Below are 20,410 nucleotides of genomic sequence, written 5' to 3' on the forward strand. Positions count from 1 at the left end.
TCAGGCGGGTGTGCCCTGACAAACCCTACCCAACCCTAGCAATCCTAGCATCCAAAGTGCTGACAGTGTCGGCACTTCTGCTTGAGAGGCTGCATATTGAGTGGCAGTGCAGTGGCAGTGAGGTCAGACCTAGCATCCAAAGTGCCGACAGTGTCAGCACTTCTTGTTGAGAGCCTCTGTAGTAGGTGGCAGTACAGTGGCAGTACAGCCAGAGCCAGCATCCAGAGTGCCAACAGTGTCGGCACTTCTGCTTGAGGTTCTTCATAGTAGGTGGCAGTGCAACCCTACCCAACCCTAGCAATCCTAGTGTTCAGAGTGCTGACACTGTCAGCACTTCTCCTTGAGAGGCTGCATATTGAGTGGCAGTGCAGTGGCAGGCAGTCAGAGCCAGCATCCTGTCAGGGCACACCCGCCTGACCCGCCTCCACCCGGGCCCACCTCACCCGGTTCCCCTTCTCCCACCCTGCACCCCTCCTTCATACCCCTTCCCCCTCTATCCCTCTCCCACTTCCCCTTCTATTTCCATTTCTATTTCTATTTCTATTTCTACTTCACACGGACGACCTTTCCCTTATATCCATGTATTATTGACCCGCCCGCGACGCACACACAACGTGCCTAGCCCCGGACGACCCCGGACGGCTCTAGGGTGCAACCTAGTGCACGCGCGTGCAGCATACACCCTCGGGATCCCCCACGGGGACACCCGGGTGACTGCGGCTGTATGCGGGGTGACGTGGCGGACCTCATGTGACCCAAGCCGCATGTATATAAACACACCTGGGGTGGGAACCGAAGAAGTAACCTTCTTCTCAACATTCCCACTTCAGGTAAGTAGCATAGTTCTCCTTTTAATAATAACTCAACATTCCCACTTCAGTCTAAGTGGCCAGGGATCGCTGTCCCGCATCGGGGCTGCCAGTACGCACGCCCGATCCATCCCCCGTGAGGTCCTCAGTACCGGACGCTACGCCCGGATCGCCTCGACTGTGGACGCGACCCTGACACATCCAGAGTGCCGACAGTGTCAGCCCTTCTGCTTGAGAGGCTGCATAGTGAGTGGCAGTGCAGCAGCAGTGCAGCCCTTCTCCTTCTCCTTCTCCTTCTCCCTCTTCCTCCTCTTCTTCTTCTTCTTCTCTCTTCTCTCTACTCCTCCGGTTCCACCGCCCTCTTCTCTTTCACTTCCCCTTCTCCAGTTCCCACCTTGTCTACTTGTCTGCTTGTCCGCTTGTCTGCTTGTCCGGTTATCGGGTCCCCTCCCAAGTTCCACAGTTCCACCGTCCCAAGTCTAGTCTACTTCTCCCCTTCTCCCCTTGTCAACTTGTCCGGTTATCCCATCCCCTCCCAAGTTCCACAGTTCCACAGTCCCCAAGTCTACTTCTCCCCTTGTCGGGTCCCCAACAAACTTCCACAGTTTTCACCTTCCCTACTTCCACTTCCCCCTTCTCCAGCCCCCACCTTCTCTACCTGTCCCCTTGTCCCCTTGTCAGGTTATCCCATCCCCAAGTCTAGTTTTGCAGTTCCCAAGTCCAAACCCTTTTTTGCTTCCTTGCCTACTTGTCTACTCCTCCTCTTCCACACTTGTCGGGTCCCCCACCAAGTTCCACAGTTCTAAACCTTTTTTTCTTTTTGCTTCTTCCCATGTTTGCCTTGTCATCTTGTCCCATTCTTGCATTCTTGCCAGACTTCAAACTCAAGTCCCCACTTTTTTTACTTCCACAGGTCCGCATTTTTGCCACCAGCCTTGTCTTCTTGTCTTCTTGTCTTGTCCCATTCTCACCTTGTCCCCTTGTCCTCTTCTTCCCTTGTCTAGTTGTCATGTTGTCCCATTCTTGTCTTGTTGTCTTCTCAAGTCCTTCTCAACTTCAGTTCTAACCTCTTCTCCCAACTTTCTCACCTTCCACTTTCTTCCTATCAACATTTTTTCCTCTGTGGCTGTGCAAAAAACTGCACAGCCACTTCTCATTTTTTGCTTTTATAATTTTCACTAAAATCACACCTTCCTAACTCTATCAACCATTTTCATTTTCATCCATCCAGTCAAAACTTATTCTACTTTTAATTCAACTTGCACCCTCACTGCACCTGAGTGCACCCTCAAAAAAACTTTTTCCAAAAAAATCTTAAAAAAATATTATTCCATTCTCTCTCCTAATTATATCACACTGAAAAAGATCCCATATTTATATCTATTTCTTTCACCGGGATATTTCACTTTTAATTTCAGTTGCACCCTCAGTTGCACCCTCTGCACCTGAGTGCACCTCAAAAAAAAACCTCTCCAAAAAATTCCAAATAAAATAGTTTCCCACTCTATTTCCTCACCATATTCCACTCCAAAACACCCCGCATTTTTCCCTATTTTCTTCGTCCACTTATCAAATTATTTATTATTTTTTTCCTCTAAACTATTTTATTTTTCCCATATCTCCTTACCTAGTCCAGCTATTCACATGCTCTTTTTTTCATCTTGTAGATCTCGCCTACAACTACCTGGAATGCCTATTGCCGCCAATAATTCTCGAAACTGACTGAGAAAACATCGAGGCTTCACGCAGGGTGCAGAAATGTCAACGCTTATAACTTTTCAACGGCTGAACTGAATTTCAAATGATTAGTACCGTTAGAAAGGTGTGATTTTTCTCTTTTTTTAAAGCTCGGAAAATCCCAAGGGTACAGTGGCAAATGCCTTTTGCCGGGTTCTTCTATAGATTAGGTCACTGGGGAGCAGCCTCACTTACACCCTTTTTGGCTGTTGCACAGGTACGTCTTGGTTCCTTGATTGGATCCTGGGGCTGTTGCTTCTTTGCAGCAGGCGTTACTGTGGATTCAATAGATGTCCGGGGGCGTTTTATGCCTTGCTCAGGCTCACCCCTATCACTAAGCTCCGATCCGGTTGGATCATCCTCTGGTGTGGGGTCTTCAACATCCCTTTGGCCAGGATCAGGCACAGCCTTCCCCTTACCTTTTTCCACCCTAGTGGGCTGTATTGAAGTGTCTAAGTATCACATAAACTGTGGCATATTATTGACCTACTTTTTTGGATGGCATAGGCTCCTCGTTGTCAGTTGACTTGGCATCACTGCTTTCACTGCTGCTGTCTGAAGACTTGGATGGAGTGTCATCTCAGTCAGGGTCCCCTTGTTCAGGATCATAATCCTTCTCCTCCTGTTGATCCTCTAATTTATCCGGGGCCTTCTGATGTGTTTGTTTAGTGGTGAGTCTGATGGATATGTTGGCATGTTTGTAGTTATCACTTGCCTCAGAAATGGTGATATCTGGAGAGTCATTACTAGTCTAGTGACAATAATTTTACCCCAGCCATAACAGAACTACTCTTGAATGTGAATTTTGAAGGTGGCATTCCTCCCAACAGGCAAATATCCTCCTCAAATAATTGGAGTTCTCCAGCAGAGCCTTCAGCATCTTGTGCTGCTTTTGCCTTTGCCACAGAGGCTATGACTGAGAATCGGTGAACGTGCTAAGTGAACAAACCAATTATCATTCAGAAAATTCAATATACATTCCTTACCTGCTCAAATGCATTCCATGCTGTTATGATACTGGAATCAATTAGGCCATCTACTTTCCCTTCCTTGTGAATAAATGTTACTCCTTCGAAGGCTTTCCTTAGCCCATCAAGTTGTTGGCAGTGTTGAACACGTGTGGCATGATAAGCCTGTGCTGCAGATCCTCCCTCAGGATCCTCATCACTTGAATCCAATTTTCCCTCAAGGGCACGGACAAAGGCTTCAGGTTGATTGAAGTATGTCAATGACTTTCGAACATGGGTTGGGATGACGAGTTGGAAATCGGGTGGGCTTGGTGCATAAATTGACAATGCATCTCTGACCTTCAAGTGCAATGCAGAAGTGATGGTGTCACTCTTCAAGAGGGGGCAACGGCAGAGTTTGTTATGTAGCCCATAGCTCACCTATGATAGGTGCCATTTTGCAGAGTTACGGTGCAGGTGATTTGGTCCTGCATCAACCTGGGTAGGAGAAATCTGTGGGTATAATGCCATCGCACGATCAACAGCATCCTTGCCCTTGCGGAATTTGATGAGATCGACATGAGTGAAGTTGTTGTCATACCAGCGCAGGAAAGTGGTGAAGGATGTGCGGTATTCAAGGCACTCATCAGACCATGAGATATTGAATGGTGCATCACCCAAAAAGCCATTCTTATCATTCCCAGGCTCTGGAGGGTCCAGAGAGGGGTCATCATCAGGGACCTTTTCCTTGGCCTCCCTGACACGTGCCTTGGTCTTGGCATGTACATCATATGTTGATCCACGCTCAAAGAACCCACCAGGTAGTGGCGAAGAAGAATTGGTGCGTGAGGGGATGGGCTTGAATCCACAATGATCCCATTCAATTTTCCAGTGCTTAAAGCATGGCAATAATTCACTAAACATGACATGTGTGAACTGTTCATCAGGTGAGCTTGGCATCCATCCAACAAGTATATCCTGGCTACATACCTCCACTTCAGTCCCTGGCTCCACAGCAAGCAAAGGATCTTGAAGAATTGCATCAAACAGTGCATAGGATGCATCAAAGTAGTTAAGTTGGGTGATGTCCATCATGTAGGCATTGACAGGGTCAATCCAAGCATGGATCTATGGCCAACAGATCAGTTGATAATTCCCATGTCATAATAATTTGTTGATAGTCCACCCAGATGTTCGCGAACATTTTGGTGGATGACAGACATATGGCCAGCTCCACCATAATGTTCACGAACATTTCAGTGGATGACAGATGTATGGCCAGCTCCGCCAGGATGTTCGCAAACATTTTGGTGGATGACTGAAATATGCCCATACCTGCCATCATGTTTACACACATTATGGTGGATAGGGCTTGACAAACGAAATATGATTGTGACATACCTCCTTGAAAAACTGTTCATATTCTGTTGAAATGTCATCAAACTTTGATAGGAGACCATTTGTGATCAGAATCATATGCCACCTGTGAATGACGCCAGAGAAGAGGACGTTGAAGTGATGGCGACATTTTTGGAGCACTGACTCAGGGAGGATGTTTCGGTTTTGCTCAAGGACCTTTTCAACTGCACTCCATAGTGCTGTTCGATAGTCAATATATCGTGATGAGTGATCCCGATGTGAGAACTGGAAAACGTCATCTCCATAAGTCCGCTGTGTCTTCTTCGGCCCTTTCTTGACAATCATCGCCACCCCAGCCACCACCTTGGCATCCTCCACACCTTTCCAGAACTCCAGTATGCATCAAGTGGGGGCATCCTCTCAACTTTATCAATGAACATCTTGACAAAATGCAGTGCCAGTTCATCAAGCTCTTCGGTTTTCGCCTTGCATGATTTGTGTGTCAACTTCCCATCCAGTTCCTTCAGGAGTGCCTCGAATCGCTCATAATCGAAGTTATCATCCACATCAGACTCCGTCATGAGAAGCCCCAGACATTCATTTTGTGCTTGGACATATGTCCACAGATACTGTTGAAATGATGAAATCAATGATGTCATACATAATTATTTCACATAGCAAGCAACATACCGCACATGTATGACCAAGAAGTTTTGTCGAGATGTGGTTTATTGTGAAGCCCTTCCAGTGACAGTAGTACTTGCTGACAGGGACAAGTTCCATCAGTCCCTGATTGGACCTTTCATCAGCTGCAATCTGCTGGAGCTTCCTGTGTGTGCCAAGCTTTGGCCACATCACCTTGCAGATATCAAGGTCAATCCCGTCAGGCCCCTCCTTGGCCACAGCAGCTGACCGCCACAGAGTTGGCCTCCACCCTGTCCTCACCTGGACATTGATAAGGTGCTGATAAATCCAACAACCCAGCCAAATATAGGCTGGGAATCAGCTATTGCATCAGTGGTAGCTGCCCAGACAGGTCAACTTCATCAGGAGTTGAAAGAGATAAAGTCCCTCGTAGGAGGGAGATGTGTTGGAGGAAGGGATCAAGTGATCTCCCAAACCATCAGGGAAGGGGTACCCCCCCCCCCTGGCATAACAGGCAAGTAGTGTATGGATGCATGCTAGAAGTCCTGGGTTTGATACCAGGCTTGTCCATTTTATGTCATTTGTCCAGTCACGCTGGTTTATGTCATAAGAATTTGGAGCTCCGGATAAGTCCAGTAGTCGCACCGGATACAAATTTCCTCACCAAATATAGGCTGGGAATCAGCTATTGCATCAGTGGTAGCTGCCCAGACAGGTCAACTCCATCAGGAGTTGAAAGAGATGAAGGAGGGAGATGAGGGAGCAGCAGCAGCTCCTCATCCAGGCCATCCAAATGGGCATGGTCTGACAACTCGAGGGTGTCAGATGATGCCTGTGATAATTGCACCCATTGGAGGTGCAAATACAATAGAGCATGCAGAGATGCCAAAGGCATCTTTGCCTCTCTGAGAGATACAGAGAGAGAAGTCGATCTCCAGAAGAGGGAGATTGAATTATTAAAATGCGAGCTCAAAGAGACATGCATGCTGGCAGATCTCACTGCCAAACCCATTATGATGGGGGCCTCCCAGGTCAGGGGGAGGGGATACAGTGCTGGGGCATTGACTATCCTGCCACCCTGTGGGCAGGTGACCCTGTCCGGGTTGCATAAGGGCCTGCTCTCAGAAGGGAAAACCCATGTTGAGGGGAAGAGGGAGAGCGGTGGGCAACCAATGGCAGACCCCAAAGCAGGGACCACTGCCAGAGGTGGTGGGCCACTGAGTACCTCAGCACCCTATGGGCAAGCTACCCTGCAGGGAAGTGTCCACATGTTATATGAGACTGTCATATCCATCCCTGGCCAATGACTCCTGGTCCCTCCGATCCCTCTGGTCTACCTCCGCTCCTTCTTCACTAACCTCGGAGCTCCCATATTCCGCAATCCCCTTGGTACCCCTCGATGGTCACCACCCCCTCCTTTCATTACCTATGCCTCCCTAAGTACGGAGCCCCGAAGACTTCCGGACAGCTCCAACGTCCACTAGTGCACTCCCGCCTCTGCTGGGCAATACACTCGCCTGCCCTGCAGAGCCCACCTTTGGGCCTATCCCTCCTTTCCATTTCTGGGTTATTGCCTGCCTTTCTGTTAACCCCGTAACCTGACTCGTCAGTAATATTCAGTTGGCTAATGTTTAACCCCATTAGTTCCACTCCGCTCAGCTCCACCATTTGTGGACCCGTCTTCGCTGTAACTATATATATATCCAACTTGTACATAGGTTACACTTCAGTAATAAAATCAACTAGAGTTTACCCCCCTTCAGTTCTGGTTGCCAGTTAGTAAGTTAGGGCACGGACATGTTACTTGGCACAGCGCTCCTGGCATACAGTGGGCAACAAAACTGTTCACATGTTTTGCTGTTTTGAAAAGTGTCATATCCGTGCATACCCGACCCCGACCCGACTTCCGGACCTCCACCTTCCTCACCTCCGGAGTCATAACCTACCGCTGCCGTTCCGATACTTACCTTCGGTCCTGGCAACACACCTCCTCCTTACCTCTCGCCACCCTCCTACTACTCCGCTCCCTCTTCACAACACCTCCACCCTCCCGTTATCCTCCTACGCTTCCCCCATCCGCTCCGATACTCACCTTCGGACCTGACTACTCTCCTTTCCGCCACTCCTTCTCCCCTTACCTGTCCCCTCTCTCCTCCCTCCGTTACTCCTCCGCCACCCTTCCGCCAAGTTACAACCGTCCACTGCTGTTCCGTACTTCGCACTCGGACACCGCTCGTACCTTACTCCGAGCCTCCGTCATAGTCCCTACCTCGGACTTTGACTCCACCTCGGCCTTAGTCCATTGCATTGGTGACCTCATACTACGTAAACACCATTGCCAATATTCCTCGGACTTCCAACCCCGCCTCCGTAACCTCCGTAAACTCCGCAACCCCCGAGCTTCGCGGACCGCCTTCGGCACTCTTGCCGCCTGTAATGTATTCCTCGCGTTCTCCCTTCATCCCTATTTGGACTACTGCTTCTTTCTATTCTAGCCAGTTAGTCATCATCCCCACTTCCCCTCATCCTCCTGCCCCTCTGGGCCTTGCCCTCCCTACCTCCTTTCGGATGTATCACAGGTCATGCCTCATGACCTTCGGTACCTATCCGCTCCTTCTACCCTTTGTTCCCGTTCAGACGTCTTCGTTCCGATTCGGTCACCCTTTGTTCTCTTTGTGCTTTTGCCCCTTCCATTATATATATCGGCACTTGTACATACTCGTCTTGTTTTCAGTCCGAAATCGACCTGAAATGCCCCCTAGAGACTTCCTGCTCACCTACTGTGAAATTAAGGACCAAATGGACAAACAGCAATGGCACAGCGCTCCGCTTGAGTCGCTGAGGCCAAGGTCCCTCCACGCTAAGTCTCCGATTCCACTCCGGAGTCGTCCGTTTCCGCCCGGTTCTAACAAAAAGACACACTCATACAGGCTTAGGAAAAATTCTGAAATTCCTGAGAAATTCATAGAAGATGCTCTGACATCACAAAATGTTGCTTCCATCAGCCCAAGGTCATACACCCATTTATGGCAATGCAATTGTCAGATGAAGTCACCCATTGCATGTGAACAGTTTTGTTGCAGGCAATAATTCTACTATATTAATACTTGGTATACCCCCCCTTTGCCTTAATTACAGCTTGTACTCTTCTAGGCATACTTTCTATCAAGTTCTGACACACCTCCTTTGGTATCTTCTCCCATTCCACCTGGCAACGATCCCAGAGCTCCCCCACACCACTTGCAGGAGTTTCATAGTCAGCCAACCTCCTTTTCACATGCCACCAGAGATGCTCTATGGGGTTAAGGTCTGGGGACTGTGCTGGCCACTTCATAACAGTGTAGTTATGACCTTGGAACCACTTTTGAGCAAGTTTGCTGCAGTGCTTTGGGTCATTATCCTGTTGGAAGATAATGTCCTCAGGGGGTTTGTTGTAGAATTTGAGGGATTGCTGGAGTTCATCTTCCAAAATGGAGCAGTAAAGCTGTGCATCCATCTTCCCTTCGATCCTAGTGGCATACCCAACACCCTCCCACAGCATGCAACCCCACATCATCACATTTCCACCACCAAACTTCAATGTTCCCTCAACCTGCCTATCAGTAAGACCCTCTCCTGCCTCCTTCCACACCCACTTCCTGCCATCTGACCCAAGGCGATTGATTTTAGTCTCATCAGACCACACCACCCTCTTCCAGTCATCCACAGTGTACTCCTGGTGCCTCTCAGCCCACAGCATCCTTGCCTTCCGATGGGCTGGTTTCAGAAATGGGCGCTTCTTCTTCACCACAGGCCTTAGACCAGCCTTCCGAAGATGACGACGAACAGTTTGGGGAGAGACAGAGAGGCTTGTGACATCCTGAAGAGATTGGGTCACTTGGACTGCATTATCAGCTTTCTGCATGCGAATGAGACGCTTTGCATAGGTGATGTTGGCAGGTGTAAGCTTCGTTGGATGACCACCAGTGGACTTGGCAGCATCAGGGCAATATGCAGAGCGGATTTTTGAGATAGCTCCAATGCTAGCACCAGTAATCTTATGAATGGAGTGCCCAGAGGTGCCAGAGAGTAGCAGTGTAATGATGTGTTCACGAGTAGCAGGGGCAAGAGGGTGCATGGTGGAGTGTGAGGGAAAGAATCAAAAAAGGGCCAGTATTTATGCTGCAGAACAAATCAATCATGTGACTTTGTTGATACCTGTGTGTAATAAACAAAGTCATGTGACCAGAGTCAAGTATAGCCCTGCTTCTGCATTAAGAAAGCCAAGGCAACAAAACTGTTCACATGCAATGGCTGACTTCATCTTACAATTACATTGCCATAAATGGGTGTATGACCCTGTGCTGATGTAAGCAACATTTTGAAATGTCAGAGAATCTTCTATGAATTTCTCAGGAATTTCAGAAATTTTCCCAAGCCTGTATGAGTGTGTCTTTTCAAAACAGCAAAACATGTGAACAGTTTTGTTGCCCACTGTAAGTCGCTGAGGCCGAAGCCCTCCGCCATGGAGACTTTCCCTCATCTCAACCTGGTCTCTGACAGAGACCACTGAACTCAACAAGTTTGGCAAAGTCAAAGCTCCCATTGACATAACAATCGACCCCAACTTCCCCATGAGGAGAACAGCAGGGTCAGAAGTGGCACATGACGCCACATATGCTTGGTGGACAAGCATGAGTGGAAAAGCATTTGTACAATGGTATGAACAGGCTGAAGCCACCTTTAAAAGCGGCAAGGTACACAAAATCCTTTGCGAAAAAGTGAAGGAAACCAAGAAATATTTCTTGGAACTCCCGAGTATTGCAAAACTTGTGGAGGATTACAATTCCCCAGAGAACAGGGGACAAATCTCCTGGGAAAGTCTAGGCAAAGCTGCTTATGTGAAGTCCCAGTTCAAACCACTCAGGACTCCTGAGGAATGTGCCACAAAAGCTGCAGGGCAGGAAGTGAAAGCTTCCAAGTACTGAGAGAGAGACGCAAGTCTCTGTGCTGGACAAACAAGCCAGCGACCATCCTTCCCCATGGGAAGAATGGTAAACTTACTGTATTCTACACCTGAGCCAAGTGGCTCAGGAACACAACAACCCACTCCCACCCAGGAAGCACGCTACATCATCGCATCTGATGCAGCAATCGGATGTCCAGATGAACAACCCAGTGGAAAACCCTCCTCCAGGGCAATAACTCTACCCTCGAAAAAAGGGAAAGTGACATGGTAATATGCCACTGAGGTGCCCATGAAAACACCTTCCCCCAACTTGAGGCCCTGCACACAATATTGTATGCAAGGAACCGCAAGTAACAATTGCGGAAACTTCTACTCCATCTAACCCACATCCACCACCACTCATGTGTAAACACCATTTACACATGAATCCTCACAGAACAAGTGAGGAATACCAAAGATGTATAATCTTTGGGTCGAAATCTATTTTCGAAACTTTCTTCTTCTTTTATTACTTTTCCCTTTCACGATACCCATGTATTGCCATTCACTTCAAAGTGACAGCCTCACACTCATTCACTCCTTCAATTTCTCTCGCTGACATGTACAAATCACCCACTTTAAAGTGGTGATAACAAAACACTCATGGATAATTTCAAATTCAATGTAATTTCCTCTTTTCTTTCCTTTTTTCTTCCTCTTTAACCATGTATGCATCACACATGCAACACAAGGGGGGAGAATGTCAGGGCAATAGCCCCGAACCCCGAGCCATTGTAATCATGATGTACATAAAGTCACATGGGTAAGCGGGAACATCTGTTAACCACTTACACACACTGTAAAATACACATCATCGTATCACTTATGGCCTCATGTGCTGAGCAACCCCACTGAGACCTCACAGTTTTCCAGTGGCCCATACCGAGTTGAAGAATTGCAATGTCTTAGCCTTGCAACATTCGCATATGCACTGACAATGGTAAGTTTTGGTTGGTGATACTTCACGGGTTTCTGACTCTATGTGTGCAATTTTAGATTAAATTTGCTTTGAATCAGTATGTGACTGGGACTCTTGCAGATCCCCAGCAAAAGTTCACACACTCAGAGTATTTTGATGAATGGGAACATTTGGACCCCTCCTAGTATCATCACTCCGGAATTCCTGGAACCACTGGTTATCCACCGACCTCACTTGACACCCCTGAATTCCCCATGATTCCACTCTTCCTATTACAACTCTCAAGGCTCATTTCCCCACCTCTTGTGGATCTTCTGGACACTGTTTGTTCATCTCAGCATTCATGATCACTTCCAAGGTCATATGCTTGAGGCTCCGTTGGATACAACCCTTGTTCTCTTTCCACCATATTGCTCCCTTAGAGCCAGTTAGGGACACCTTCCACCTTTGCACCTTATTCTCAAATTCACTCAGGATGCACGGTACAGAGGGGGGGGATGTCATTTGGTAATCAAAAAAAAAGAAAGAGAAGAACAATGTACAACTTTAAATTTAATGGAGGAACGAGATTAAATAGGACTTGTGTGCACCGGCCTCAGCGCCTCAGTCGTTTTCTTGGGTATCCACCGTGCCCTTGGCTACACCTCATCTTCTGTACACATTACTCAATGCCTGATGCCTCTCGGCTGATCATCCGCGATGTTCAGTTTACTTTTTCTTGATTATCTGTTTGCACGTCTGGTTCTTATTTCTGCTGCATGATCGGTACGTCAATTTATCTTTTTCTTCTTGATGCGCGTCCGCGGTACGCTTCGGCCTCCGTGCCTTCTCTTTTGCGTCCGCAGTACGCTTAGGCTTCTCAGCCACTACATTCTTGCATCCGCTGCACGCTATAAAACACACTTTCTTGCGTCCGCGCACGCTAGATTTTTTCTATGACTTCGTCGTTTATTATTTAACTAATTCTCTTTTCAGTTCTGGTTAGGTTGCCGTTGAATGTCCGGTTTTGCATTGGTTAAGGCAGTATAGCCTCGGTTTTCCTTTGCAAGTTGGATCCCGGGTGTTTACGGTGGCTCTTCCTTTCGGCTGATTCCTTTGTTTTATAACTTGACTTCTTCCCTCCCCCATTGTTATTCTCACTCGTCTTCATCGTTACCCTCCACCTGGCCCATTGCCTCCTGTTTGCTTATCTCTGTATTTACCGGCTCGCTTCAAATCAAGGCCACGCTATTCTTGTCGCATTCGCTCACACACAAGAGGGTAGTTAAGATTGAATGGACGAGGGGTTGGTAGTGCTGGAAGCATGAGCTACACTGAGACCCCCAACCCACAATCCCAATTCTCCAACTCATCCTCCAGATCCTTCCCCAAATCCCCCCTATAACTGCCTCGACAATGGCCGAATCACTGGACCCCTTCATCAACCTGCTGGCCAAAGTGCTGCTCAGCAGGGTGTTATGCACTCGGAGCTGCTCGCTGATCTCAGCAAGCCACCCCATGGCATCCCTCATCAAAACCGCAGACACTCACCCTCCTTCTGCAGCGTATCCTCCTCCACCTCTTCCTCCACCCTCACACGCTTCTCGGGACGATAGGTCAATGCGACCTCGGCATGTTAGTACTCAGTCGCAGCGTACCTTGGTGGCATGACATGCCACACACGACGACTTGCCTGATCCTTCCCCACCTGGTCGGCACTCGAGTTTGCGAGTAAGGCACCGCCGGCACGCAGGGGGCCAATCACTTGTCGACGGTGTCAACATTGCAGCAGATTACACTAATCAAAAATAATAATAAAATCAGTCAGCGTTTTTCCGCCAAATGGACGACAGACTGCCATTACTACTCACCTTCCTCACCGCTGCCTCTTCCTTCTTCCTCCTTTTCAACACTTCGGTGGCCCTTTTGGCCTCCTCAGCCTCCTCTCGTTCACGTTCAGCAGCAGCCCTCACACAGAAGGGCAAGGTTGAGGTTCATGTCTGATCACACCGTTTTGCACGTCATGTAAGCACCGCTTGGTGCATGAGTGATGTCCAGAAAGCCGAACCTGAGTACGAGACTAATAAGGATCGAATTGACAGTACACAATCCGGGGTAGGGGTCGTGACAATGTCCACCAAGTGGGATTGTTAGTGCCATTTGATGTTAAAAGACGATGCGCAAAATGTTTGCTGCTATACCCAACCACAAGCAGTGGAACTTACAGGCCCATGCACGAGTAACGCTGTACTAGGGGTTTGGGTATCCGCGCGTGATGTAATACACCGTTTGGGTAGAAGAGCTGATTGGGGGGGGGTGTAGGAATGTTGAGTGTACTACACGGGATTAGAACGAGAGGTTGGCGCTGCAGGGGGTAGGCCAGTAGCCCAAAATGACCGTGAGTGCCAGCGGTGTTGCTGGCCCTCATCAGTCGGATAGCTTCACGGTAACTGTGATTTACTAGCGATGCGCGAAGCACCTCTAGTCACGTTAAAGATGAAGAGAAGAGCCCTCAATGGTATCTAGAAAGTTTTTGTTAGCTGCAACGCCGAGAGCAAACAGGGAGAACACTTACCGGAAATGGAGTTTTCGGGGAGCGCAGAGATGGCCAACAGGGCTGGAAAGGATTGTGTGTTGCAACCCTGAGCTGTGGAATGGAGTACGACGTTTACACTCGATGTTAAAGCTGGGTGGGATAGATAGATTTTGGGCGCTTACCGGGATGTGTGGACATAGAGCCGCGATCAGGGTTGAAGTCGATCATACTGGCGTTAAGGACATTAATCGACGCGCACATCACCTACAACGGTGCTAACGGGTGTGATGTAGCAGGTGCCTCGGTTTGGCCGGACCGCCGTTTGGGGAGGGACATGCATAACCTACGATTGTATTGTTCCAACGGGGTCAATATGTAGTGCTTGAACCTTGGCGAGTCGGAAGACATTTTTTGATTTTGAATTGTCAACCCCGTGCGATTTAGGTAGCCCTTTGATGGAAGGCAGAGCAAGTAAATCCTTGAAACTCGTAAGCTGAGGGAGGGGATGATAGCATATGTTGAAGAAGCCCTCGTCATTATCGCTCACAGGTTGTTCCACCGATATCTCGTTCTTCTGAGTTAGTGCCTCACTGATCAACGAAGTTACTTGCGCTTCTGGTGTATATCTTGAGATTTTTTCCCAAACGGAACAATAGTATCTTCAAGCCGCAATCTCTTGCAAAGTTCATCTGATTGAACTAAAGGAGACATCGTTCCGTGTGCAATTTGACGGACCATGCGGGACTCAACAATGATTGTTAAAAAGAGTGCCTTTCTGGCTCGGGCGATTGTTCCCATAATATTCCATCGATATTATCACTCCCGGGGTCATCTGCGCTCTGGTTAGCAATTAGAGAAGGTACAGGTTGATCTGAGGTGACGAAGTCAGCAGCGGTGGGAACATACGCAACTAATGAAACAGGATGAGATACCCACCAAACAAAATAAGAGTTACTCCACCCATCCACAGCTGCCGTGTTCTCTCTTGTGAGATTGGTCTCAGGGTCTTCTAACTTGATACGAGGAACGAACTTCCCACTCGGTTCGGAAAATGCAGAAACGGCGTGCGATTGGCGCGCAGGTGATTCCAAGTTTCGGGGTCTTTCTGATAAACCCAGCGCCCGGACTGAGGCTGACGGTGGAGATGAATGAGGTACTCGACATCGCTTTCGAAGAGGATCACTGTCCCGCAGAAACAGAGGAGGGGTGATTGGGCGAGGCGCCATGGTGGGAGGTGAGTCTGGGTGGAAAAGGGAATCTCGGACGGCAAGCGGAATCGAGCCTCCAGGTATCCCAGTTCGGGTGATGTTTGGCAATGGGCTCTGAAACGGCTCCGTGTACCGAGTTTCTTCTGGGTCGTGATCAACTTCCCGACTCCTGACCATGAAGTGTTCGAGTTGAACGACGAATCCTTGGATCCAGAAGAAATGGTAACTAACAACTCTTCATCAAAGTGTCATCGTCCAGTATGGCAGCCACTCCGAGAGGCTTCAAGGAGCAAGCCTTCCTCATGTTCCGCACCATCTGCCTCGATACCAAAGGAGGAGATAGGGGCCTTCTATCATCAGTTTCACATTCTGGATAAGATGCCATTGATAACACCGCACCTGGATCACACTTTATTATTATACGCATGGACTCCAGTTTTGAACTCTGAAAAGGAGCCCTGCACTTTAGATGGTCGCGCAGATACCGTTGATCATCAGAATCCATAGTCCATTGCTCGACAGCAGGTGGCTGGATCTCCACCACGTTGCAAACACGAAATAGTCTAGTCATGGGTATCTCCGGAAGCCCGAAGACGCAAGTGGAAGGCATTGAGAGAGAAGCTAGAGGAAGTGGGAACTCATTAGACGCGTTGCCACGCCTCGGAGCACTCCCACCTCAGTGACATGGCCAATTAGAATGTGTTCATTCATGTACTTCTCCAGGACACCGTACAGATATTGCCGAATTTCGGTTTCATGATTGCTCTGCATTGTCGTTGTTGCGCTCAAGAGCTCAGATCAACCTCGGCTCGTTCCGCCGTTGAGTTTGAGGCGACCCGTGCTCTAAATTTTGGAAGTTGACTCCCAACGCCTTCCAGTTATCATACATGATATTCGATGGTTAGTGAATGGTGATCTTATAGTTCCAGGCAACTTATTTTTTCGGTGGTCCAGACCAAGCCTTGGAAGAATGGCGCCCGAACGCCCAAAGAATCTTCGATGCTTTTATCCTGGGTAGCTATAGCAATATAGGAGTCTCACCGTGGAATCGGGAGGTCAGTAAATCATTTGTCTCTGCCTTTATTGAACCCTACACCCACCAAGGCAAGTTAAGTATTTCATAAGCCGATATTCACAAAGTTGATGTCACGCTAGATTGGGAACCAATCCTCGGACAGCCAGAATTAAAAACAATTTTGGAGCATGTTCCTGGACATATCTTTGTGATTGAGATGTGTCGGATGATCAAAGCATGGATTGCTGAGAACACTGGTGAGCTGTAGGCACTAGTGCCTGTTGCTGCTCTGGAGATTGCCTGTACTGACCTGAACACTGTTGCAATAGATCAAAGGGAGATGAGTGATAAATCACCAGCAAAGTCGGTGCAGGTAACCGAGTCATTGGGGATGCCCTCATGTGTGGGTTTGACTGCATACCTAGAACCATTCAAAATTGCGGTCATCATTTGCCTATCGCAGACCACTAGTTTTGATGAGGATGCATTTCGTGATACTTTGATGTTAGATTTTGGTTGCTGCAACACAGAAGCTCACTTTCTTGCTAGTTTGGCAGCTGCTGGGCGCAGCACCTGATGAGTCCATCACTCTTGTAAAATACCTGCATTTTTATACCAACTAGTTGAACTGCCTTTGGCTGGTTGTGAAGCTGATAAGTGTCAGGGTCCATCCCTTGTCCAAGGGGACATAGTGAGGAGGTGTCACAACTGACAAATCCCAGGGCTCTGTCAGCGGCGAATCAATGCCGATAGGCGAATCTGCCGACCTGAAACCCAATCTAACCAGCCCTCAATCCGATGTCTGGCCCCACTGCCCTATTGCGTGAGACTTGGCCAACAATCAGACCCTGGACCCTGCTGGCATTCCAACCTTACCTCCAGTTCCCGAGCCCTTGGTGCTCCTGGCATCCAGTCCCTCTAGTTCCCCTTGCCTCATCTCCATCTGAACCACACCCATCCTCTGGTATGTGGTCACAGCCATGCACCGCATCCGGACCTTCCCCACATCCGGACCTCTGCCCACCTCTGCACCCCTGCACCTCTGCCGCTCCTTGTTAAAGAAATGGGTTAAGGGCAATCCATTTCTTTCCGTCCTTATAAACGACTTAGAATCGTCCACCTCATGTATGTAGGGCAGCCTAGTCGTGTAATTAGAATTGTCCGATGGCCATGGAGCTTTTGATAGAAAGCTGAGACCTCGCGGTGAATGGGAGTCTGATTCGACAGATACTTGGCGCTCGTTACGTGAGCGTACCGTGCATGGATGTATAGGATCACAGGTTGAGAGAATGTCCAGAGTGGGACTAGTTGAGGACTTAGGGCTAGCGGGTACTTGGCACTCGAGGGAGCGTACCGGTAGCGAGTGAAATAACGACTCCTTGAGGGAGCTTCCTGAGAATTGGTTGACGGGTACTTGGCACCCAATTGGGTGTACCGGCAACGAGTGATGTTCTAGCTCCTTGAGGGAGCTGCTAGAGGCTGGGTTGACGGATACTTGGCGCCCAGATGGGCGTACTGGCAACAAGGTATGAGACTGTTCATCTGGTGAACGGTCTGTATATGTGTCAATGGGTACTTGGCACTCGTATGAGCGTACCGGTGATGGAGGGGTTAGTCGATCGTAGGTCGAATGACATGTGGTGGGTTCGATGGCTACTTGGCACTTGCGAGAGCGTACCAGCGATGAGGGGAACGGGCTTGTATCGAATACCAATCCATCTGTAGAATTAACCAGATGCTCACCATAAGGTGAGACAGATGTGAGCCCAGTACCTGGGCAAACGATGTGAGTTGTAACAAAAGGTGTTCGTGCATACCTGAGTTGAGTCGTGCATGAACTCGATGATCTGTGGCTAGAGTCGTCAATCTCGGCAGGGATGACCCATATAGACAGTGACCGAGACATACACAATCTTACACAGACAATACAGTGTTGGCACAAGGAGGTTTACAGTTGTTGCACAGAAGAGGATGGTGTGTTATTTGTTAGGTTTTGTCTTTTTGGCTGTTGCTGTACATGAACGTGATGCTAACTATTGAATAAGAAATGATTGCGAGAAATCTCATGAAATAGAATAAATATTCTGGCCAGCACCAAAACCCGATAAGGGAAAGCTTAGCGTGGAGTGAACATGTAAGAAAGGGGGGAAGCGGGGAGAAGGTAACAAAGAGAAGGGAGGATATGGAGAAGGAGGGCCCGCTGTGGTGGACGTTCAGTCGACATGGTCGCGAGAGACTCCATTCCTATAACACTCCTGGTTGCCCTCCACACCCAGTGGTCAGGTCAACACTCCATACCTTTGCTGGCCATCATGCTGTCCTTGTTTGTGACAGCACTGACGGACCACCCTCTGTCTGCAGACTGATCAGCACCATGCTGATTCCTGTGCCCCATTTCGCAGACTTGTGTCAGTGCCGCATGCCGGCCCTGCTTTCCCTTTGGCCTTTTGCCACTCGGCATCATATCATTCATTCCTTGCCGAGTGCCTATTATGTTCACCCATTTCATTGCCAATATTGGCATTTGATCCGTGTGTTATTGCACCTTCCAATTCATTCATTTAATCTGTCAATATTGGTACTTGATCCACTTTGACTTTATTCATTCCTTGCCTCCCATTTCCTGGGTTCTTGTCCTTGGTTTAGTTTGACAAGTCCCTGCTCATTTCCGCACCGGACCGACCGGTCCTTCTTATGATTTCTTTTACCTACTTATACCTTGTAAATACTTTCGGGGACCTCAGTCTGAAATCAACTAGAGTACCCCCCCTGTCTGGTCTGAGTCCCTCCTTCTGTTCCCCCCTTCTGAGTCCGTGCTCGCGGAGTCCGTGCTCCTCCTATGGGCCCGCTCCGCCTGCAAGTCTTGTTTGAAGTCCGCTGTAATTGTGAGTCGTAAATAAGGGATCTCCCCCAGACGTCAAGCTCAGGGCACAGTGCTCCACTTGAGTCGCTGAGGCCGCGATCCCACTCTGCTAACCCTGAACAGCGCTTCCAGATGCTGTAGGCGGGATAATCGCCCACGTGCAGAGCTGGCTCGGATACCCACTTCCATGATTAGAAAACCACTTCTATTCACACGATGACTTGGTACGGATTTGATACCTAAAAATAGTGCTAATTTGTACGATTCCGACGGTATCAAAAACGTCCCAATCGGTGGAGAATTGATGGAGTTCTATGTTGGCAAGTTAGGCACGGCCATGTGCGGGCGTGGGAATCTCAAGCAGCAACCCAGAATTCCAGCCTCACTCATTCCCACCGCGTCTAATAAATTGGTAAAAATGCTTATTGGCTGCGTGAGAGTTATCTACGGCTTCATTTCCAATTTCGGCTCTTAATTCCATAAATCTGCTGAGAAATCGCTTATTTTCTTTTATTTTTATATTTCACCATCATTTCAGTTATTTCTCATCAATTATTTTAAAAATAATTGTTCCTTATATCCTGTACATACCGGATTCTGGAATAGAAGTTCTCCCCTCCCCCAATTTTCTCTAAGGTGCTAGGACACGCTAGAGTGGGTGTGAGTGAGTGGAATTCCAACAGTAGGAATAAGGGCAGCTGTCTAGCTCACAACAAGTGAGTAGTGGACGCTGAGCCCGGACCTTGCGGAAATCCCAGAGAACCCACTGCGGAGTTAAGGATCAAGCATAGCGAAGTTTAGTCAAGAAAGTAGGATTTTGGAGAGTTTGGCCCCATGAGCTTAGTCAGCATCGAGAGCCGCGAGCCCTCTTTCAACGCACCGCATATTTCCGCCCACATATCCGTGTGTGCATGCTCCAACAGACCTCTGCATCACCTCCAACCCCGACTCTGACAGAACCCAGCCCATCTCTGACAGGAGGTCTGGGAGTGGCACTGGAGAGTCTTCTCCAGCCACTAGTTCCTCAAAGTTGCTGAGGGGACTTGCCCTGGGCTTCACATGGAATGAGTTGAGAAGAAGGGTAACCTTCTCAACCCCCTGTGAGGCTGCTACAAAAGGAGCCTGAGAACTGTGCAGTTGTTGGGTCTTTCCTGAGTTTCCATATTAGGTACCATGGGAAGATTCTGGGTGAGCTGCTTGCCCAGAACATTCCCACGGGTTTGCATACTTGTACCATTGTGGAACAGTGGAGGAGAAATGGGGGAAAATGGGGGAAGGGGTGTCTGAGGGTGTGTGGGGTTGAGGGCTGTGCCCTGACAATAAGCACTGAAGGAGTGGAGCTGGATCACTGTAAGGAATTAACCTTACTTCACTATAATTCTGATTATGTCATATCCATCTCCCAC

At 48.5% G+C, this 20,410-nt stretch overlaps 4 protein-coding genes across 4 annotated transcripts; 1 reads left to right on the forward strand and 3 right to left on the reverse strand.

The window, feature by feature from the left end:
- Positions 1-2,587: 2,587 nt before the first annotated feature.
- Positions 2,588-6,006, reverse strand: EI90DRAFT_3019962 (uncharacterized protein; the record flags this gene model as incomplete). Its single annotated transcript, XM_039057433.1, has 14 exons — positions 2,588-2,599; positions 2,742-2,821; positions 2,873-2,984; positions 3,037-3,108; positions 3,317-3,481; positions 3,533-3,853; positions 3,992-4,387; positions 4,484-4,621; positions 4,680-4,811; positions 4,895-4,976; positions 5,037-5,242; positions 5,278-5,481; positions 5,543-5,797; positions 5,974-6,006. 14 exons carry the CDS (start codon positions 6,004-6,006, stop codon positions 2,588-2,590), a joined length of 2,208 nt encoding a protein of 735 aa, XP_038911042.1.
- Positions 6,007-12,539: 6,533 nt separating this feature from the next.
- On the reverse strand, positions 12,540-14,326 carry EI90DRAFT_3019963 (uncharacterized protein; the record flags this gene model as incomplete). The annotated part of the gene is made up of 7 exons (XM_039057434.1): positions 12,540-12,595; positions 12,934-13,009; positions 13,254-13,350; positions 13,608-13,842; positions 13,958-14,029; positions 14,101-14,147; positions 14,187-14,326. The coding sequence occupies 7 exons, from the start codon at positions 14,324-14,326 to the stop codon at positions 12,540-12,542; spliced, it is 723 nt and encodes a 240-aa protein (XP_038911043.1).
- A 1-nt stretch (position 14,327) lies between these two features.
- EI90DRAFT_2397081 (uncharacterized protein) lies at positions 14,328-15,254 on the reverse strand. Its single transcript, XM_039052969.1, has 2 exons — positions 14,466-15,254; positions 14,328-14,411 (listed from the first exon to the last, which is right to left on the reverse strand). The coding sequence occupies exon 1, from the start codon at positions 15,142-15,144 to the stop codon at positions 14,677-14,679; it is 468 nt and encodes a 155-aa protein (XP_038911044.1). The 5' UTR covers positions 15,145-15,254; the 3' UTR covers positions 14,328-14,411; positions 14,466-14,676.
- Positions 15,255-15,866: 612 nt separating this feature from the next.
- Positions 15,867-16,755, forward strand: EI90DRAFT_3077277 (uncharacterized protein). The gene is made up of 4 exons (XM_039061719.1): positions 15,867-16,026; positions 16,081-16,230; positions 16,282-16,398; positions 16,471-16,755. The coding sequence occupies exons 1-4, from the start codon at positions 16,014-16,016 to the stop codon at positions 16,716-16,718; spliced, it is 528 nt and encodes a 175-aa protein (XP_038911045.1). The 5' UTR covers positions 15,867-16,013; the 3' UTR covers positions 16,719-16,755.
- The last annotated feature ends 3,655 nt before the right edge of the window (positions 16,756-20,410 follow it).

Source organism: Cantharellus anzutake (assembly GCF_015039405.1).
Source record: "Cantharellus anzutake strain C23 chromosome Unknown EI90scaffold_68, whole genome shotgun sequence".
Classification (NCBI taxonomy): Eukaryota; Fungi; Basidiomycota; class Agaricomycetes; order Cantharellales; family Hydnaceae; genus Cantharellus; species Cantharellus anzutake.

Excerpts from the sequence above, each read along its gene's own strand:
- EI90DRAFT_2397081 (XM_039052969.1), bottom strand. The coding sequence starts at position 15,144 with ATGGCGCCTCGCCCAATCACCCCTCCTCTGTTTCTGCGGGACAGTGAT.
- EI90DRAFT_3077277 (XM_039061719.1), top strand. Across the intron at positions 16,231-16,281 it reads TGAACCCTACACCCACCAAG|ATTGGGAACCAATCCTCGGA; the intron begins GCAAGTTAAGTA and ends ATGTCACGCTAG. Across the intron at positions 16,399-16,470 it reads ATGGATTGCTGAGAACACTG|ATCAAAGGGAGATGAGTGAT; the intron begins GTGAGCTGTAGG and ends CTGTTGCAATAG.